This window comes from Gopherus evgoodei, unplaced genomic scaffold (genome assembly GCF_007399415.2).
Source record: "Gopherus evgoodei ecotype Sinaloan lineage unplaced genomic scaffold, rGopEvg1_v1.p scaffold_58_arrow_ctg1, whole genome shotgun sequence".
In the NCBI taxonomy this organism is placed as follows: Eukaryota; Metazoa; Chordata; order Testudines; family Testudinidae; genus Gopherus; species Gopherus evgoodei.
Genome location: NW_022060079.1, coordinates 348,008 through 369,725, shown reverse-complemented (window position 1 = coordinate 369,725; position 21,718 = coordinate 348,008). Strand labels below are relative to the sequence as shown.

The following is a 21,718-nucleotide window of genomic DNA, read 5'->3' as shown; positions in this document are numbered from 1 at the left end:
AATTATGTTTCAGTGGGTTCAGATCTGGGCTACAGCCTCAAGTTCAACAACGTTATCTCTGTTTGTTCTGGATTTAGAGCCCATGGGAGCATAGCCACCTAACACCTACACGAGCGTCTCTCTTTTAGCAGTTTTATTAGGGTTACCAACAAAGGTCTAAATGTCACAGCACATACAACCCCTAAAGATAAGTACCACATACTAGTCACATCCTCCTAGCGATGGTGTTTGTCTGTTGCCCTCTCATGGATTGACCATCAATATACGGGAGTGGTTCCTGCTGGAGTTTTCCGTAGGAAGCTCCATTTTCCTGCTCTGAGCACTTTGAAGTATTTATTAATAACTTTGATTAATTTCACTTCCTGGTTTTTATACTCCGTGTGCGGAGTAGAAATCCAGGGTGCTGCGTTAGTTGCTCCTGCAGTGGGTTGAGGTGGGGTTTGCTGACTGTTCAGTATCATGGAATTCATTTGCTGCTGTCTTTCTTACACTCCAACGCTCGTGAGAATTTAGGTTCGGGGTAAAGTACTGATCATGTCCACGCTGGGAGCACTCTCCCAGAAGTCCTGAACTCATTATCTAAAGCTTATCGTTATATTCAAACCCAACAGGTGCCAATGGTAGAAAACCATTTTGCTTTGGGATTTGCAGATTAATTAGATTAGGCATTTTGGTTACAACAGCTGTAACAGCTGGAGACACTTCATTTAATTTTTGATAGTCAGTACTGAGATGCCATGATCCCTCTGGTTTTTGTCAAACTGGAGAATTGCAGGTAGAAGTACATGCACGAATGATTTCCTCTTGCAGCAGAGATTCAATGGTTTCCGCAGTACAGGTCTGTCACATCTTATGCGCATTTAACATGCGCAATTTCAGCTTTACGCGGATGGGAGCCTGGCCCGGAGGCCCCTGGCTCTGCCCTGGTCGGCGCCGGTCTCTGGCACGGACGGGAGCCTGGCACGGAGGCCCCTGGCTCTGCCCCGGCCGGCACCGGTCACTGGTGCAGACGGGAGCCCAGCCCGGAGGCCCCTGGCTCTGACCCGGCCCGTTCCATGTCCCTGTTTCAGAGGCGCAGTCTGACTCCGCCAGGAGCAAGATGCTGACGGGGGTCGGGGGCTTCGTGCTGGGGCTGATCTTCCTGGCGCCCGGACTCCTCATCTACCTGAAGAATAAGAAAGGTGAACGGCTCCGGGTGGGGGCGGGGCACCAGGGGGTCTGTGGGGGGATGTGGGGCTAGGGAGGGCTCAGGGGAACCCGCCAACACTAGCCAAGGAGGGAGTCTGCCCTGCAGAGCCTCCCCCCAGCCCACCGGGACTCTGGGTTGGGGATTTACAGTAATAACAGGGGAGGGGGGTAACCCAAGGCCTGGGGGCCGGAGGGGGCTGGGTTCCTAGTGAGGGACGTTCCATGCTGTGGGGCAGGGGCTGGAGCTCTGACCCCCAGGAATCGGCTCTCCCCACCCAGGGCTCTGACCATGTTTCTCTTTGTTTTTCAGGGCGCCCCGTTCCCCAACCTGCAGGTAATTTCAATCCCCCTCCCCTGTTAAACCTGCCTCCCTCCACACTGAGCACAAGCTGCCTGGGGCATCCGTGGAGCGGCTGCTTCTGCTCCTCGGCCCATGACACCCGCCCAGCTCAGCCCCTGGGCAACTGGGCACTGGAGCATTGGCCCCGCGGAGGAGGAGTCTGCAGCCCCCTCAGTCCCCATTCAGGCCGATCCCTGAGCTGCTCCTGGGGGCAGAGGGCCCTGGGTCCTGCTGAGCATCGCCCAGCCCTGCGGCTGCCGGGCAGAGTCACTGGGGCACCCTGGGGCCTGGCAGAGAAAATTCCCCATCCGTCCTGCTAGTCCCACGGCCAGGGGCTGATTTCTCTCCCCTCTCCCTGCAGGGCTCCTGAGTTAGATCCTGAGCGTCAGATCCCCCGGCCGGCAGGAGTTTCCGACCATCTCTCCCAGCACCTCGCCCAGCCCGGAGAATGCAGAACCTGGGGCCGGTCCCTTCCTGTCCCCGCCTGCTCCCCGCACTCTGCCTGGCTCCAGCCCGCGCTGCTTCCACTTGGGGACCCGTCCCTGCCCCTCAGTCCCTGCAGGGTCTGCCTCGGTGTGACCCCTCCTGTGTTAACCCTTTCCCTGCCCCAGCCCAGCCCCACTTTCCCTCTCGCTGACCCCACTGCCCTCGGGGAACCTTTGGGGGATGCTGCTCCGCACCCGGGGGGGAAGCTGGACTGAGGCTGGGCGCTTTTAGAACTGCTGCACCCTAATAAACCATTCCCAGCCCCCCCTCTCCTCCCCCCGGCTCCATGTTCATTGCTCCCACAGGGCCGGGACAGGGCTGGGGGCTCTGGGCTCTGGCTGGGAGGAGGGGACTCAGGGCACAGAGCAGCTGCCCTGGGGGAGGGGACTCCCCAGACACACCCTGGGGCCATTCAGCGGCTGGAGGGATCAGGGCTGTGCTGGACAGGGCCGGATCTGACTGGAGGGAGGGGGCAGTACCCCAGAGGGGGGCTCTGCGGGTGGGGGTGGCTCCTGCGGGGGGGCTGTGGGTTCCCAGTCCCAGTGCAGACTGGTTCCTTCCCCAGGGGTGGGGACAGCAGGGAGGAGGCCGTGGGAAGGGGGCCCCCAAGCCCCTTTCCCAGGGGGGAGGCAGCTGCAGAGGGGGAGATGCTCCCATCCCCAGCCCAGCAGCATGGACACCCCGGCCTGAGGGGCAGCGATGGGGCAGGGCTGGGCTGGAGGGGGTTGTCAGTGAGCTGGGCTATGGGAGAACCTCACGGATGGGGCAGGGCAGTTGTTATCCAGGGGTCCAACCCCCCAGGGAGTCAAAGCTAGGTGCTCACATTCCCCCTCCCCCCAGTCCAGCCTGCGCTGCCAACCTGCTCCAGGGCTGCCCAACTGTGGCCATTAACGCTCCCCTGGCCCATCCCCCCACTGCTCCCATTGGGTACTGGTGTCCCCGTCACTTCCTGTCCCAAAGTGCCATGTGCTGTTCCCCAGCTGCCAGGCCCCACCCCAGAGGTGGCTGCATTTCTAGGGGGGGAATTGGCCCCAGTGCTATCGGGTGCAATGACCTCTGAGATCCTGGTGGGAGAACGTCCCTGAGAGCGGGGAGACCAGGCCATGGGGACGTCCCTGTCAGCTGCTCCCATGGGCTGTCACTGCGGGAGGGGACACAGGACGAGGGCGTGAATCTGTGTCATTCAGAGCCTGGCCTGCTGCTCCCACTGCTGGCCAAGGCCCCCCTGCCCTGGAGTCTCCTCTCTTCAGCACCCCACACGGACCATCCCGTCCCTGCTCCTACCCACCCCCGCCCCCCAGCTATTCACCATCCTGACACCATGGGCAAGTGGATGGGGCTGCGCTGAAGGGCCGGAGGGGAGGGAAGGAGGGACTGGCTGGCTCAGGGGGTCAGGGATGGGACACGGGTGCCTCTGCCCTTTTGGGGCTGGGGGCTCTGATCCAGCCTCAGGGCAGGGGACTGGCTGGCTTAGGGGGCCGGGGCCGGGACATGGGGCCTTGGCAGTCCAGGACCATCAATCCAGTGTCAGCATGAAAGTCCCCGTGCAGTTGCCCACAGCCCCGTGGAGATGTTTCTCCGGCCCAGTGACCCAGAAAGGGTTAACGCTCTACGTCGTTTCACACCCCGTCTGCCTGTGGGAGGACAGATGGACAGACTGACGCCTGCTTTCCGCTCACCTGGTTTCACTTCCTCCCCCCCAGCCCCAGGGATGGTTCTGAGCCCCCCCAGCCCCGGGGCCCCAGCAGCATCCAGCCCACTGTGCTCCCCGGCCCTCCCACCCCGACTCTGCCCAGCACCCAGTGATGCTGGGTTGGCACCGCGCTGCCACTGGCCGAGCCCCGGAGGCGCTAACCTCGGCCCAGCATCTCTGCCTGTTTGTGCGTCAGTGAGACACCAGGTCCCATGGGTGGGCGTCATTTTGGTGCCAGGGACTTTCCACCTGAAACCACCCGGGCCTGCAGCCTGGCTGGCACCCGGGGGCTGGCCCAGCCTCAACCCTGCACTGGAGAGAAATAAACTGCGAGTGAAATGCAGCCCCGGTTGGTGTCCTCACCCCACGGTACAGAGGGGACACTGAGAGCAAGGGACTTGTCAGAAACCACAGAACTGGGAGAGAACCCAGGAGTCCTGGCTCCCAGCACCCTCCTCTCCCCCTGCTCTGATTCACTAGCCCCACTCCCCTCCCAGAACTGGGAGAGAACCCAGAAGTTCTGGCTCCCAGCCCCACCTGCTCTGACCACTAGCCCCCACTCCCCTCCCAGAGCCAGGATGGAACGGAGAGGTCCTGGATTCCCAGCTCTAACTGTTACACCCCACTCCCCGCCCAGAGCCAGGACAGAACCCAGGAGTCCTGGCTCCCAGGTCCCTCCACCCCCTACATGCTAGAGACAATGATGGGGACTGCCTGTCTGGGGTGCTCAGTCAGAGGAGTGGGGCTGGCGTGGAATGAGGGGTCCTGACTGAGGATGGGTTTTGGGGGTGCTCAGGCTCGGGGTGCAGACGGAGGGACAGGCTGTGGGTCACGGATACAGACACCCTTGCCCAAGCGGGACCCTGTGCAGCCGGCTTCCCTGCAGGCAGGTTCTGGGGGTGTTGGGTGGGGAAGGAGGTGTCTATGGGCCATGTCCCCTCCCTCATGGGTGAGGCACTTCCCAAGCAATCCAGCCCACCCTGCACTTCCCCCGCTGGATTCCCCTCCACCATGTTCCTGCCCCCGCCCCCCAGCTCTACGGAGCAGGTGCTGCTGTGGGTGTGAACGGAGCCCCCGGTTACGCTCTCAGAGACAGACACAGGTTGCTCCCTGGCCCCACAGCGTCAGCAAATACTGCTCCCTGCAGGGACCCCGGGCCCAGGGATCCCCCTGCCCTGTCCCACCCCGGCACAGACCGACCCATAGCGAATCCTGTCCCACAGCTGACAGCCTGCCCCACGGGGCTCCAGAGAGCAGGACAGGGTGAGCAGCAGTGGGGTGAATCCAGGGTCACAGCAAAGACCAGCTGCTCCCCATGGGGTGGGGGTCAGGCGCTCTCTGCCCACCCAGCTCACACCCACCCAGCAACGGCTGCCTGGCACCACAAGGTCTTGTCTTGATAGCTGGGCATTTGCAAGGGAGCAGACCCTCACCCCGGGCAGGAGACACATGGGGGTGGGGCGCAGGGGAAAACACAGCCCTGCTCCCCCACCTCCACACCTGTCACAGAGGGCAGGGATCCCTGGGCCCATGGGGGGTGGGCTCTGGTGGGGCCAAGCGGAGCAGGGGGCATGCTGGTCCCAGGGCAGTGCCAGGCAGCTGTAGGGCCTGGGTATGGAGGGCCAGGTACTCAGCGGGGTCACGCAGCACTGACTGATGGCACGACGCCAAGTCATAGCATGGGATCAGAATGGCTACAGGGTGGGATGTGGGGGGACGACATTCTCCCCAGGTGATTGGTCAGACCCAGGGCAGGGGGTCTCCAGAGATTTACCAGCTCCCGTCTGGCTCTGGGGCTGCCTCCGTCTCAGCGTGGGGAACCCTCCCCTGCCCCATGGGGACCAACCAGCCCCGATTCCCTCTGTCCTCTCCCTCTGCAATCCCCTCACTGGGCTGTGGATGGGGGGACGCCAGCCGGGACTCTCCTGGCACCACAGAGCTGGCTGAGACTCCAGCAGCACCTAGCGATGGGGGCCAGCAGTGCCCGTTCGAGGGGCTGGGCCGTTACGCTGCATTATGGGCCTCCTCCCCAGACATCGGGGCTCCTCAGGGCATCCTGGGTCAGGCCTCTGGAGATAGAGGGGCCATAAGTCACCTCGGGACATGCCCCCACTCCCAGTTCAAGGCAGGGGATGGAGCTGGGCTGAGGAGCAGTGGGGATGGGCTGGCAGGGGGACAGGGGGACAGACACCTTGCAGGTGGCAGCGAGGGCAGTGTCTGGAGCGCCAGGGTCATTCAGTCGGGTAGCGGCGTCTCCCCCCTGCAAAGGCCCAGCCTGAGATGGTGGCAATGGTGCCTCCCCTGCCCCTGGGCTCCCCCCAGTACTCCAGGGGCACTCCACTGACACCTCCTCTCCAAAGCCAGATCCCTGCGAATGCCGGCAGGAGACAGGCCAAACGCCCGGCTCTGGGCTCTGCCGCACACCCGTCCCGCAGCAGGATGAAGGGGGGGGGCTGGACGCCGGATCTCAGGCCAGTCTGGGGGGCCCAGCCTGGGGCATAGCCGGGCGGACGTACAGCCAGTCAGGACAAGCTCCGCGCAAGGCCGGACACAGGGATCCCGGCTGAAATCCCTGGGGCCGAGTTACGCAGGAGGCCAGGCTGGCTGAGCAGAACCTAGGACATTTCAGAGGCCCGGGACTGCACCCCCCCGAGACCTGGCTCCTGCGATTCCAGGGATCCCCTGGCCTGAAACCCCCCAACACACAGACCATCAACAGTCACATTTCACACCTCTTAAAAATGCCCCACCCCGGGCTGCTACAGCAACCAGCGCCGGGCGCCTGCCTGGAGCCCTCTGAGCCCAGCTCCTTGGCCAGCCGGCCCCTCTCCTCCAGGGAGCCCCTGCGCCCCCCGCCCGCCTCTGGGGAAGGGGCAGCGCTGGAGAGCTGGGGGAGCACCAAGGCTCACGGCGAAGGGGCAGCCGGGGCCCAGCTGGGGGAACCTTGCTGGAGTGATGTGCCGCAGTAGGGAACGGGGTGGGTTGACCTGGGACTGTCTGCATGGGGGTGGGAGACCAGGGGATGCCTTTAGGTGGGGGACGGTACCTGAGCCAGGAAGGGGGGTGGGGGGAGTGGACAACCCCCTCCCCCCAGAGCTCTTAGGTAAAGAGAACGGGACCCCTCAGCCGGATGGGAGACCTGTAAGAGCAAATGAGCAGTGTAGGGGGCACCGTGGGGGGTGCTGTCCCCTCCAGGCAGCGCTGACCCCCGCGATGCCGTGGGGAGTATTGACCCGGTAATGTTGCAGGGCAGTTGTACTGGGACGGATGGGGGACTTTCCCTGAGGGACGGTACCTGAGCCTGTAACAGGAGAGCCCAGAAGGCGGGTGGGGCCAGGTGACCCCTCTGCCCGGGAAACTGGACAAAGGAGAGGAGCGGGGGGAGCCAGCTGGAGTGGTTTTAGTTTCGGTTTTGGGCTGGCTGGGAAGAGGCAGGAACCCCGAGTCTGGACTCTAAGCTCCCTGCCCCCCAGAGGGACCTGGCTGAGGGGTCCTGCTTGTACCTACAAGCCCTGCCTGGGCCTGTGTCCTGTCGGCTAATAAACCTTCTGTGTTACCGGCTGGCTGAGAGTCCCGGGGAACCGCAGGAAGTGGGGGTGCAGGGCCTGACTCCCCCACACTCTGTGACGTGTGCGTGTGTGTGTGTGAGGGGGACACAGCATGGGGAGGGAGGCTCAGTTTGCCCCTGAACTAGCAGAGCACGTCAGCAAACGCGGCATCTCACAAACTCAAGGGGGTCGCTCACCAGCTCGTCACTCGGCACGTTCACAGGATCGGGGCCTCTAGCCCCTTACTGACCTGCCTGCATCCCCCTCCCCTGCCAGTCTGAGACTTCGGTCCAGCTCCTCCCGCTGCCGGGACACAGACACGGCCGGGCGTATCCCCCACAACCTGGGGCCTGACCACACCAGAGAGATGTGTGTGTGTGTGTATTCCAGGGGACCACAGGCAGATTGACCCGCCCAGGCAGCTGCAGGCCCCCCCCCCGGCCTGCAAGCCCCTGCGCCCCCCCAGGGCATTACCAGGGTCCTGCTGCAGCTGCCTGGCTCTGACATACCCAGCGGCCATGCCTGGGCCTCGCACCCATCTGACATAGCACCAGGGCCCCTCTGGGTGCCAGGCTGAGGGTGAATCCCTCTGGGGCAGCTCCTGCCCGGGTGCAAACCAGCATTGCCGTCAGGGGGGGTGGCATTGCTGATTTACACCGCTGAGAGAGCTGGGCCCAATTCATCCTCACGTGGCCATTTCCACCTGTCCCTGACACCAGGCAGGACGGGGTCTCCCGGATCCCTTTGCCAGGCCCCCGACAGGAGCATCCCGCCCGCAGATGTGTCTGGCTCTGGCTCCACACTCAGGAATGTCTCTTTCCCGCTTTGCGCGGGCGGGCGGCTGCGCCAGCCTCTCCCTCCGCTGGGGGCTGGAAACAGGCTACGTGCCGGCCTCAGCCTGCTCCTGACCAGGTCCGCCCCACTGGCTCTCAGGCCTTGGCCTGTAACTGCAGCAGCTCGTCCCCCCGCCAGGCGTTTACACCCTTTGGCTACAGAGCGATGGGAGCCCCTGGCAGCCGAGCTCCTCCGGCCTCCTCTAGGTCAGCTCCAGCCCCCGCACGGCCCAGCAGCCCTTTGGGGTTCATTGCTCGGCCTCACGGGACCAGAGCCGGCCTCAGCGTTCCAGCTCCGCACCAGATTGGCTGGCACAAAATGGGGGCAAAGCACTCACCCCCCACCCCCGTGTAACTGGCTGCATGACACACTGGGCGGTGAATGGGGGTGGGCTCCGGGATAAAATCCAGCTGCCAGCGGCTGGTGCAGACCATAGGCCACAGGCCGGCCTTGCAGGGGGCCACAGATCCGCACGTGGGTTTGTTCCTGGCCCGTATTTTCATGGGGGCTGAAGGAAAACAGAGCAACAGAAAAAGCCCCGAGCAGGGTGAGGCCGGGTGGGGTTGGGGGGAGCCAAGGGGGCAGGACACCAAAAATAACAACCCCCAAAAGCAGCAAAATTCTAGCTGATCTATTAACACAACTTCCAACATTACTTACAAACATTCCACTGGCCGCTGGCTCTGCACCGGGGGCACCTGCTCCCTGTCAAACCCCGAAAAGCCAAGACAGTCGCCCCGTGAAACTGATGTCCAGCAGCCCTGAGAAAATCAACTGGATCCCCCCCCCCAGCCCCCTGCTGCAGGACGTGCAGCGTCGCCGGAGCGCTGGGCTCGTGTGGGATTCAAACTCCGCGGCAGGGCCCAGACCCCTGTGTGTCTCCACACCTTAAATAATAGAATTCATTCAAAATAAAACAATCCAACCAGTGTCCTTCTCTTCGCTCCTCGGCCTCTTCCAGGGGGGGAGGTTGGTGAAGTCTTTTAAAATACACCCAGAGCAACGATTCCTTGCAAACAACCTGTTGGGGGGGGGCGGGATCTGAGCCCTGGGGAGATGTTAATTAACAGAGTTTGTTCATTATTTTAACTGATACAGCAGGGAAGGGAGAGAACCCAGGAGTCCTGGCCCTCAGCCCCGTGCCTCCCTCCCATCACACTCACCTCCTGCGTCTCTTTGGTGGGGAAGAGGCAGGTCTCCCCGCCAGCCTGAAGTCGCAGTGCACCTTGAAGGAGTCCCGGGGGCAGCCCTCGTTGGGGTCGATCCAGTACTCGCCTGGGAGTGGTGGGGAGTTTCAGTGCACAAATGTCACGGAGTGTGGGGAGTCCGGCCCTGCACCCCTCTTCCTGGGACCCACAGTGACTCTCAGCCAGCCAGTAAAACAGAAGGTTTATTGGACAACAGGAACGCAGGTTACAGCAGAGCTTGCAGGCCCAACCAGGACCCCTCCACCGAGTCCTTCTGGGCTTTCAGGGTGTTTGGATCCCAGTTTAGGATTCCCTGAATTCCAACCCCCAGCCCAAAACTGAAACTGAACTAACTCAGCTCCCTCCTGCCGGCCCCTTCCTTTGTCCAGCTTCCCAGCCAAAGGTGTTGACACCCTCCTCCCCTGCCTAGCTCAGGTTACAGCCTTAGGTCCTAGTCCCTCACCTAAAGTCCTCCCCAGTTCTCCCATCCCCCACACAGACAGTCCCTACTCCATCACATCTCTCCCCCCTTCGAGACTGAACTGAGCGGGGTCACTCTGCCCAGTGACCTGGGGAAGTTCAGGGCCCCCTCTCCGGGACAACGTGTCCGCTGTCAGGTTGGCACTTCCCTTCACATGGCCCACGTCCATGTCATAGTCCTGCAGGAGCAGGCTCCACCTCAGGAGCTTGGCGTTGGCTCCTTTCATCTGGTGCAGCCAGGTCAGGGGAGAGTGGTCGGTGTACGCGGTGAAGTGTCGCCCAAAGAGATATGGCTCTAGCTTCTTAAGGGCCCACACCATGGCCAGGCATTCCTTCTCGATGGCCACGTAGTTCTGCTCCCAGGGTAGCAACTTCTTGCTCAGGTACACAATGGGGTGTCTCTCCCCCTTTTCATCCTCCTGCATTAACACCGCCCCCAGTCCCGTGTCTGAGGCATCGGCGAACACCATAAAGGGTTTGTCAAAATCTAGGTTTGCCAGAACTGGGCCACTAACCAGAGCCTCCTTCAGCGCCCGGAAAGCCTCCTGGCACTGCTCAGTCCAGATCACCTTGTCTGGCTTCCCCTTTTTGCACAGTTCAGTGATGGGGCTGGCTATGGCACTAAAGTGGGGCACAAACCTTCGATAGTACCCCGCCATCCTAATAAAGGCCTGGACCTGCTTTTTGGTTTGGGGGGCAGGCCAGTCTCTGATCACCTCCACCTTGGCTGGTTCCGGCTTCAGGCAGCCGCTCCCCACCCGATGGCCCAGGTAAGATACTTCAGCCATCCCCACCTTGCACTTCTCAGCCTTCACTGTTAAGCCAGCCTTTCGGAGTCGGTCTAGGACTTATTTAACCTGGGACATGTGGTCCTCCCAGGTCTGGCTGAAGACGCAGATGTCGTCAAAATACGCCATGGCAAAACTCTCCATCCCCCTCAGTAGCTGATCCACCAGGCGCTGGAAAGTGGCCGGTGCTCCCTTGAGGCCGAAGGGCAGGGTCAGAAACTCATAGAGCCCCAGAGGGGTGATAAAGGCCGATTTCAGCCTGGCATCTGCGTCCAGCGGCACTTGCCAGTAGCCTTTGGTAAGATCCATAGTGGTGAGGAACCGAGCACCTCCCAGCTTGTCTAGGATCTCGTCAGGCCTGGGCATAGGGTAGGCATCAGATACGGTGATGGCATTGAGCTTTCGATAGTCCACACAGAACCGGATTGACCCATCCTTCTTGGGGACTAGCACCACTGGCGAGGCCCAAGGGCTGGAAGACGGCTGGATCACCCCCAAAGCCAGCATGTCCCTGACCTCTCTTTCTAGGTCCTGGGCAGTTTTACCAGTGACCCGAAAAGGGGAGCATCTTATAGGGGGATGTGACCCGGTCTCCACCCGGTGGACAGTCAAATTAGTGCGTCCAGGCTGGTTGGAAAACAGCTGTCGGTACAGATGCAGCACCCCTCTGATCTCAGCGTGCTGGCCCGGAGTCAGCTGATCAGAGAGGGGAATCGCCTCCAGGGGGGAACCAGCTTTTGTCCCAGGGAATAGATCTACTAAGGGGTCATCTCCCTGCCCCTCCCAATGTCCACACACGGCCAACACCACATTCCCCCTGTCATAGTATGGTTTCATCATGTTCACATGGTACACCCGACAGTGATGTGCCCGGTTTGACAGCTCCACCACATAGTTTACCTCATTCAGTTGCTTGATAACCTTGAAGGGCCCTTCCCAGGCGGCCTGGAGTTTGTTTTTCCTCACGGGGATAAGAACCATCACCTGATCCCCGGTGGCGAAGGCACGGGCTCGTGCTGTGCGGTCATACCAGACCTTCTGCTTCCTCTGGGCTCGGGCCAGATTCTCCCTGGCCAGGCCCATGAGCTCGGCCAGTCTTTCCTGGAAGGTCAGGACATACTCCACCACTGACTCTCCCTCGGGAGCGGCCTTCCCCTCCCATTCGTCTCTCATCAGGTCCAGGGGCCCCCTTACCCACCTTCCATACAACAGTTCGAAAGGTGAAAACCCGGTAGATTCCTGGGGTACCTCCCTGTACGCAAACAGCAGGTGAGGTAAGTACTTGTCCCAGTCCTGCGGGTGCTGGTTCATAAATGTTTTTAGCATCATCTTCAGCGTCCCGTTGAACCTTTCCACCAGCCCGTTGGACTGGGGGTGATACGCTGAGGCCCAGTTGTGCCGGACCCCACATTTCTCCCACAAGCAACAGAGCAGGGTCGACATGAAGTTGGACCCCTGGTCCGTTAAGACCTCCTTGGGGAACCCCACCCGGCTGAAAATTGTCAGCAGTGCATCTGCCGCTGTGTCTGCTTCGATAGAGGACAAGGCCACCGCCTCGGGGTAGCGAGTGGCAAAATCCACCACCACCAGGATGTATTTCTTCCCCGACCGGGTCGCCTTGCTGAGGGGTCCCACTATGTCCATGGCCACCTTCTGAAAAGGTTCTTCTATGATGGGTAAAGGCCTCAAAGCCGCTTTCCCCTTGTCCCGGGCCTTCCCCACCCTCTGGCAGGGGTCACAGGATTGGCAGTACTGTCGGACATGGGTAAAGACCTCAGGCCAGTAAAAGTTCTGTAGCAGCCTCTGCCTGGTGCGCCGGATTCCCTGGTTCCCTGCAAGAAGGATGTCATGGGCCAGGTACAACAGCTTGTGACGAAACCTCTGGGGAACCACCAGCTGCCTCCTGACCTCCATGACTCTACTTCCCCTGGGGGAGCCCATTCTCGGTACAGGAACCCCTTCTCCCACAGGAACCTCTCCTTGCAACCTCTCCTCATGGTCTGTACCGCACTAAGGTTAGCCCGGTCCCTGTGCTTCCGCAAGGAGGGATCTTTCTGCAACTCGGCCTGGAACTCAGCAGCTGGGACAGGGATGGGGACCGGCTCTCTCTCGCTGGCTGGGTCTGAGGCTGCAGCCTCTCTGAGCCATGTCCCTGGGCGTTCCCCCCCCACCAGGTTAGGGTCCTGCGCCTCGGGCAGAGTCCCTTCCCCGTTGTCAGGGCGCAGTGCCCTTCGCCGACTCTGACTGCGAGTCACGACCAGGGCACCCTGAGCGTTGCTTGGCCAGACTTCCAGGTCCCCCCCATTAACACCTCTGTGGGCAAATATGGGTATACCCCCACATCCTTGGGGCACTCCTTGGCCCCCCACTTCAGGTGTACCCTTGCCACGGGCACCTTGAATGGGGTCCTGCCCATGCCCATCAGGGTCAGGTAGGTGTCGGGCACCATCCGATCTGAGGCCACCCCCTCGGGCTGGGCCAGCGTCACCTCTGTGCCCGTGTCCCAGTACCTAGTGACCTTCCTCCCATCTACCTCCAGGGAAACAAGGCATTCTGTCAGGAGGGGCAGCCCCGCACCCACCCTGTAAACCAAAAACCCGGAGCCTGGAGCATCCAGCCCCCCAGAGGAGCTGACCTGGGGATTTCCTCCCTCCTTCCCAGGTTGTACACTGCCAGCCCCCCTTTCCTGGGAATGTTGCCCCTCATCCGACTGGGTCTTTACCCAGTCAACCCTCTGCAGGTTTTGTCTGCTTGATCTGTCCCTGAGCTTGGTGCACTGGGCCCATATTTGGCCTCGTTGGCCACAGTGATAGCAGCCCATGTCTCGTGAGTCCCCTCGAGTGGGTCGGATGGACCTGACGCTGGATGTTCCCCTTTTGGGGGGGTTCTCCATAGGCCCCCTCTGGGAGGCTCCATGTTGACTCTTTCTCTGCGTTGAGGCAGGCCTGCTCCTTCAAGACTCCTCCCTGTTATCTCCTGCCCGACTGTCCACAAACTCGTCGGCCAGCTGGCCTGCATGCTGCGGGTTCTCCGGCTTCTGGTCCATCAACCACAGCCTCAGGTCGGATGGGCACTGCTCGTACAGGTGCTCCAGTATGAATAGGTCAAGCAGGTCCTCTTTAGTTTGGGCCCCAGCTGTCCACTTGCGGGCATACCCCTGCACCCGGTTGACCAGTTGTAGGTATGTGACCTCACGGGTTTTACGCTGACTCCGGAACTTTTTCCGGTACATCTCCGGAGTCAGCCCAAACTCGCGGAGCAGGCCCTGTTTGAACAGTTCGCAGTCCCCGCCTCTGCCCCTTTCAGTAGGCTGTACACCTCCACGGCTGTGGAGTCCAGTAAGGGGGTGAGAACTGTGATCTTGTCTGCAGGGTCAACCCTGTGCAGCTCGCAGGCATTGTCAAAGGCCGTCAGGGAGGTATCTGTGTCCTCCCCCTCTTCACGCCGGGGCAGCAAGTGCTTATCAAAGCTCTTTGTTCAAATTGGGCTCCACATTTCCTAAAGCCGGCCCTGATGGGCCTCACCTGTGGGGCTGATCCCCAAGGGAGACAGGATGATCTGGTTTTGTGGGGACTATCAGAAGCTTAAAGTCATCACGGTGTCCGATGCCGACCCCATGCCTAGGCCTGGGGAGATTCTAGACAAGCAGAGAGCAATGGAGAACTTGGCCCTGGCAGACACTGATAACGTGCATCTTTAGCCAGACCTGGGAGGAACAGGTGTCCCAGGTGAAGAGGGAGCTGGGCTGCCTCAAGGAGGTGGGACTGATGGTAAAAGCTGGAAAGTGTAAGGTGGGGACGGCAGAGGTGTTGTATCTGGGCCACAAGGTGCGGAGCGGCTGCCCAAGCCCAGAGCTGGCCAAGGCCAAGATGGGGGCTCTTAACCAAGAGAGCCCGAATCGCAGACCAGAGGGCTGGGAAAAGACCCTGTGCCAGTTTGAACCCCAGGGGTATTGGGGGGGCAAAAGGGTTCGGGCCACATAAACCTTCCCACATGCGACCTGCAAGTGCCATCAAGCACCCCCGACCTAAGGGAGGGCGTGAGACTTAACTGTCCTGGTGTAACTCACACCAAGGGATGGGAGAGATGCTGGGGCATCCATGGGAACCTTGGTGGGTTCAAACTTCCCCAGGTCACTGGCTGGAGTGACCTGGCTCAGTTCAGTCTGGAAGGGGGGAGAGATGTGACGAACTGGGAAAGTTCTTAATGTTTTCTCTGAATACTGTGTTGGTGCCTCAGTGTCTCCTATGCAGTTCTTAATATCTAGGTGGTGGGATAAGGGTGTGTGATTGCTACAGAGCAAAGGGCCAGGGCACCTAAATGCCTGGCACTCTGTCTCCTAGCAACTGATGGCCTGGGCCCTCCTCTGCAAAGGTGCCAACTGAAGGTGTTGGAGACAAAGGGATCAGGTGACCTGGCCCGGGAAAGGGGCTGAGCAGAGAGGAGGGGCTGGAGGGGTGGTTAGTCTGGAGCTGGCTGGGGTCAAGGGTGGAGGGCAGACCTGGGGGTCTGGCTCACTGCCCCCCAGAATGGACCCGGCCGAGGGGTCCGGTTCGCTGTATCTACAAGCTCTGTTTTAGACCCTGTTCCTGCCATCGAATAAACCTCTGTGTTACTGGCTGGCTGAGAGTCACGTCTGACTGCAAAGTGGGGGTGCAGGACCTGGTGGTTTCCCCAGGACCCCGCTGGGGTGGACTCGCTGTGGGAAGCGCACGGAGGGGCAGAGGATGCTGAATGCTCCAAGGAGAGACCCAGGAGGTGAAGCCGTGTGAGCTTCTTGCCCTGCAGACAGTCTGCTCCAAGGGAGAGGAGGCTCCCAGAGTCCTGCCTGGCTTGGTGGGGAGCAGTTCCAGAGCAGCGCCCGGGGACTCTGTGACACTTCCCTTTTTTCCATCCTTTGTATACTGATTGTTTAATGTTTGATCGTTGTTCCCACATCTTTCAAGCAGGATAGCTTCTTGCTGAGCACTTTTTCCATGTCTGTGGAAATGTGGCTTGTGAGGGGTCTGTGAGCTGTAAGGGGGAGCCCTAGGGCTGGGGGATTTGTGAGCCGGGGGATCCTTTCCCTAAGGGAAGGTTCAGGAACCCCTTGGTTGGGTGGGTGTGAAATGAGGGGATCCCTCTCTCTGAGGGGAAGGGGGTGTCCAGGCAGGATTTCCTGAGCTGGCCCAGCCGCCCTGTCTGACTTAGCTGCCCTCACAGTGTCTCTAGTCTGGGCCACTCCCCACTCCGTGATGCACTGGGTGCTGCTCCCCATTCCCTGCGCTGGGCCGGCACCAGGAGCTCTCCCAGGCTCGGTTCCCTGGCACATGCTCCTGGGACCCGCGGCTTTGCCAGGGACTTTCCGGGCACCAGGTGTGGATCCAGAAGAACCAATCGCAGGTCCTGGGGCCACTGGGTCACCAGTTACCAGGTGAAACTGCTGCAGCGAGAGCTGGGTCTGGGATCTGCATGAGCCGTGTCTGCTCCATCCCTGGCCCAGGGGACAGGGCCGCCCCGAGCTGCAGAGACACCTCAGCTGGCTGGAGGGACAGCAGCCTCCCTGCGCCCTGGCATAGGGCAACCAGTACCCTGCAGCCCTGTGATCCCTGACCTGCTGGACCCTCCTGAATCCCAGCCCCTCCCTCAGCCCCAGCCCCTGCCCCAGGTAACCCCTGATCCTGCCGGACCCTGTCCTGTGTTCTCCCTGATCCCCCCATTCCAACTCGTCCCCCAGCCGTACATCCCCACCCCACCCCGGGTAACCCCTCATCCCTCCAGACCCTGTCCTGTGTGCTCCTGAGCCCCCCAATCCCAGCCCCGCCTCAGTCTTCCCCCCCGGGTAACCCCTGACCCCTCCAACCCTGTCCTGTATGCTCCTGAGCCCCCCAATCCCAGCCCCTCCTCAGCCCTACGCCCCCCCGGGTAACCCTCGACCCTGCCAGACCCTGTCCTGTGTGCTCCTGAACCCCCCAATACCAGCCCCCCCTCAGCCCTATGCCCCCCCAGGTAACCCCTGACCCCTCCAACCCTGTCCTGTATGCTCCCTGATCCCCCCATTCCAACTCCTCCCCCAGCCCCTGCATCCCCGCCCCACCCTGGGTAACCCCTGACCCCTCCAGACCCTGCCCTGTGTGCTCCCTGAACTCCCCCATCCCAGCTCTTTCATCAGTCCCAGGCCCCACCACAGCTAACTCCTGACCCCTCTAGACTCTGTCCTGTGTGCCAATCTGTCATGGAGTGTGGGGGAATCACCCCCACTTCCTGCGATTCACCAGGACTCTCAGCCAGCCAGTAACACAGAAGGTTTATTAGATGACAGGAACACAGTCCCAAGCAGGGCTTGTAGTTACAACCAGGACCCCTCAGCCAGGTCCCTCTGGGGAGTTAAGGATCTTAGACCCCAGACTTGGGCTCCCTGCCTCTTCCCAGCCAGCCCAAAACCAAAACTAAAAACCCCTCCAGCAGGCTCTCCCCCTTCTTCTCTCCCCCTCTCCCTTTGTCCAGTTTCCCAGGCAAAGGTGTGGACTCGCCCCATTGCCCTGCCTGGCTCAGGTTACAGGCTCAGGTCCTGTCCCTCCCCTAAAGTCACCCTGACATAACCTTATTCCCAGATTCTGGACCTTAGCGTCCAAAATATGGGGGTTAGCATGAAAACCTCCAAGCTTAGTTACCAGCTTGGACCTGGTACTGCTGCCACCACCCAAAAAATTAGAGTGTTTTGGGGCACTCTGGTCCCACTGAAAAAACCTTCCCTGGGGACCACAAGACCCAAATCCCTTGAGTCTCACAACAAAGGGAGATAATCCTTTTTCCCTTCCCCCCTCCAGGTGCTCCTGGAGAGATACACAGACACAAGCTCTGTGAAACTACGCAGAGTGAGTCCCCCTCTCCGTTCCCAATCCTGGAACAAAAGCACTTTCCTCTTCACCCAGAGGAAATGCAAAATCAGGCTAGCAATCCAACACACAGCTTTCCCCTGATTTCTTTCTCCCACCAATTCCCTGGTGAGTACAGACTTAATTTCCCTGAAGTAAAGAAAAACTCCAACAGGTCTTAAAAGAAAACTTTATATAAAAAAGAAAGAAAAAATACAAATGTTCTCTCTGTATTAAGATGATACAACACAGGGTCAATTGCTTAAGAGAATATTGAATAAACAGCCTTATTCAAAAAGAATACAAATCAAAGCATTCCAGCACTTATATTCATGCAAATACCAAAGAAAAGAAACCATATAACTTACTATCTGATCTCTTTGTCCTTACTCTTAGAAACAGAAGACTAGAAAGTAGAAAGTACTTCTCCAAAGCTCAGAGAAGCAGGCAGACAGACAAAAGACTCAGAGACACACTTCCCTCCACCCAAGGTTGAAAAAATCCGGTTTCCTGATTGGTTCTCTGGTCAGGTGTTTCAGGTGAAAGAGACATTAACCCTTAGCTATCTGTTTATGACACGCCCCCCAAATTGCAGACAGTGGGAAAGCTCACTGGCGGCAATTTCCTTCTAGAACTGGAAAATAAACAGATTAATACAACACATGCACTTTTACATATACTACTAAGTATATAACTAACAGACTTTTACATGTTAAGAACACTTTTTAACTACTGGATTGTGGGAAACTCTCACGGGAGAGTGCATCAGCAACTTTGTTAGAAGCTCCTGTGATGTGTTGAATGTCAAAATCAAAATCTTGGAGAGCTAAACTCCAACGAAGAAGTTTCTTGTTGTTCCCCTTGGCAGTATGAAGCCACTTGAGTGCAGCATGGTCAGTTTGTAGTTGGAACCGCCGTCCCCAAACATATGGGCGTAGCTTTTCCAGGGCGTACACAATGGCATAGCATTCCTTTTCACTGACTGACCAGTGACTTTCCCTCTCAGACAGTTTATTGCTGAGAAACACGACAGGATGGAAGTTGTGATCTGTTGCATCCTGCATGAGCACTGCTCCTATCCCACGCTCAGATGCATCTGTGGTTACTAGGAATGGTTTGTCAAAATCCGGGGCCCTGAGTACAGGGTCAGACATGAGCGTTGCCTTAAGCTGGGTAAAGGCTTTTTGACACTCATTAGTCCACTTAACGGCATTTGGCTGGGTCTTTTTGGTTAGGTCGGTCAATGGGGCAGCGATTTGGCTGTAGTGTGGTACAAATCGCCTGTAGTATCCGGCCAAGCCTAAGAAGGATTGGACCTGTTTTTTTGACCTTGGGACAGGCCACTTTTGGATAGCATCCACCTTGGCCTGTAGGGGGTTTATGGTTCCTCGACCCACCTGGTGCCCCAGGTAAGTCACTGTGTTTTGGCCTATTTGACACTTTTTGGCCTTAACAGTTAGTCCTGCCTGCCTGATGCGCTCAAAGACCTTTTCCAGGTGTAGTAGGTGTTCGGGCCAGGAGTCTGAAAAAATGGCCACATCATCGAGGTAGGCAACTGCGAATTCTCCCAGTCCAGCTAGTAGACCATCTACCAGCCTCTGGAAGGTGGCGGGTGCATTTTGAAGGCCGAAAGGAAGGACATTGAATTCATACACCCCCGCATGGGTGACGAATGCTGACCTCTCCTTGGCAGGTTCATCTAGCGGTACTTGCCAGTACCCCTTGGTTAAGTCTATTGTAGAGATGAACTGGGCACGTCCCAACTTTTCCAATAGCTCATCAGTACGTGGCATCGGATAGTTGTCCGGACGAGTTACAGCATTTAGCTTACGGTAGTCCACGCAAAAGCGTATTTCCCCATCTGGTTTGGGTACCAGAACCACTGGAGATGCCCATGCACTGGTAGATGGGCGGATTATACCCATCTGTAGCATGTTTTGGGATCTCCCGTTCTATAGCAGCTTGGGCATGAGGAGACACCCGGTAGGGTGGGGTTCTGATTGGGTGAGCATTACCTGTATCAATGGAGTGGTATGCCCGTTCAGTCCGTCCTGGGGTGGCTGAGAACAATGGGGCGAAGCTAGTGCACAGCTCCTTGATTTGTTGCCGCTGCAGACGTTCCAGGGTGGTTGAGAGGTTCACCTCTTCCACGCCACCGTCTTTTTTTTTCCGTCGTAGTAGACACCGTCAGGCCACTCAGCATCATCTCCCTGGACTGTAAACTGACAAACCTGTAAGTCTCTGGAATAGAAAGGCTTGAGAGAATTAACATGGTACACTTTAGGCTTTAGTGAGGAATTGGGAAATGCTATGAGGTAGTTTACAGCTCCCAGGCGCTCTTGGACCGTGAATGGCCCTTCCCATGATGCTTCCATCTTATGGGCCTGTTGCGCCTTCAAGACCATAACCTGGTCTCCTACCTTGAAGGAACGTTCTCTGGCATGTCTGTTATACCAGGCCTTTTGCTCTTTTTGAGCATCCTTTAGGTTCTCTCTAGCAAGGGCTAAAGAGTGTCGGAGGGTGCTTTGTAGGTTGCTTACAAAGTCCAGAATGTTAGTTCCTGGAGAAGGCGTAAACCCCTCCCATTGCTGCTTCACCAACTGTAATGGCCCCTTAACCTCGTGACCATACACAAGTTCAAATGGTGAAAACCCTAAACTGGGATGTGGTACAGCCCTGTAGGCAAACAGCAACTGCTGCAACACTAGGTCCCAATTCTTGGAGAATTCGTTGATGAATTTTCTTATCATGGCCCCCAAAGTTCCATTGAACCTTTCCACCAGGCCCTTGGTTTGATGGTGGTACGGGGTGGCAACCAAGTGATTCACCCCATGAGTTTCCCACAGTTTTTCCATGGTCCCTGCCAGGAAATTAGACCCTGAATCTGTAAGGATGTCAGAGGGCCAACCTACCCTGGCAAAGATGTCTGTTAGGGCCAGGCACACAGTGTTAGCCCTGGTGTTGCCTAGAGCTACTGCTTCTGGCCATCGGGTAGCAAAGTCCACTAAAGTCAGTACGTACTGCTTTCCTCTGGGTGTCTTTTTTGGGAAAGGGCCCAGAATATCCACAGCTACTCGCTGAAATGGGACCTCAATTATGGGGAGTGGCTGGAGAGGGGCCTTGACCTGGTCTTGAGGCTTACCCACTCTTTGGCATACCTCACAAGACCGGACATACTTGGCAACATCCTTGCCCATCCCCTCCCAGTGGAAGGACTTCCCCAACCGGTCCTTGGTTCTGTTCACCCCAGCATGGCCACTGGGATGATTATGGGCTAAGCTTAAGAGCTTCTCCCGGTACTTAGTTGGAACCACCAACTGTTTTTGCGGCTGCCATTCTTCCCGGTGTCCACCAGAAAGAATTTCCTTGTATAAAAGTCCTTGGTCTATAACAAACCGGGATCGATTAGAAGAGCTGAGAGGCGGTGGGGTGCTCCGTGCCGCCGCCCAAGCTTTCTGAAGGCTGTCATCTGCTTCCTGCTCAGCCTGGAACTGTTCCCTTGAGGCTGGGGTCACCAGTTCTTCCTCAGACTGTGGACTTGGGCTTGGTCCCTCTGGAAGCGATGTAGGTGATGGGGTTGTTTCCGTTGCTGGTGAACCGCTCTCCGCTGGTGCACCTGAGGGTATTTCAGGCTCGGGCTGAGCCTTTTGGGTATGGCTGTCGTGTGCTTCTGCCAGTTCTGGCTCGCTGGCGCCCTCTGGCGTTGAGTTTGAAGATGTGGTTGCACTTGCTGGTGCTGGTTGCTGTTCCAGTTCCGGGCCTGGGACTGGAGATGCTGTGGCTGTTTCAGTGGTAGGCATGGAATCCGGGTCCACTACCTCTGTCTGGGTCTCTGGTAACACAGACGGGGCCTCTGTGGACGGCTCAGGAACAGGAATGGGTCTGGAAGCTTGCCTGGTTTGGCTATGGGTAACCATTCCCACTCTCTTGGCCCGCCTCACCTGGTTGGCCAAGTCTTCCCCCAGTAGCATGGGGATAGGATAATTGTCATAGACTGCAAAAGTCCACATTCCTGACCAGCCTTTGTACTGGACAGGCAGTTGAGCTGTAGGCAAGTCTACAGCTTGTGACATGAAGGGGTAAATTGTAACTTTGGCCTTTGGGTTGATGAATTTGGGGTCAACGAAGGATTGGTGGATAGCTGACACTTGTGCCCCCGTGTCTCTCCACGCAGTAACCTTCTTTCCGCCCACTCTCAAATTTTCCCTTCGCTCCAAGGGTATTTGAGAGGCATCCGGGCCTGGGGATCTTTGGTGTGATGGTGGTGTAATGAATTGCACTCGCATGGTGTTCTTGGGACAGTTGGCCTTGATATGT

General features: G+C 58.5%; 2 protein-coding genes across 5 annotated transcripts in view; one reads left to right on the top strand and one right to left on the bottom strand.

The window, feature by feature from the left end:
- LOC115643412 (DLA class II histocompatibility antigen, DR-1 beta chain-like) overlaps nt 1-21,718 on the top strand; it is a 288,794-nt gene that overhangs the window by 129,075 nt on the left and 138,001 nt on the right. For 2 of the 3 annotated variants that reach the window (XM_030547428.1, XM_030547427.1), the window contains exons 4-6: nt 1,071-1,181; nt 1,499-1,522; nt 1,890-2,289. The exons of the other annotated variant lie outside the window; for it this stretch is intronic. In XM_030547428.1, the coding sequence (XP_030403288.1) occupies nt 1,071-1,181; nt 1,499-1,522; nt 1,890-1,903 (149 nt within the window). In that variant the 3' untranslated portion in view covers nt 1,904-2,289. Of the gene's footprint in view, nt 1-1,070; nt 1,182-1,498; nt 1,523-1,889; nt 2,290-21,718 lie in introns of those variants that run through there. 3 annotated transcript variants of the gene reach the window in all.
- LOC115643416 (HLA class II histocompatibility antigen, DR alpha chain-like) overlaps nt 1-21,718 on the bottom strand; it is a 41,865-nt gene that overhangs the window by 10,286 nt on the left and 9,861 nt on the right. The window lies entirely within an intron of this gene.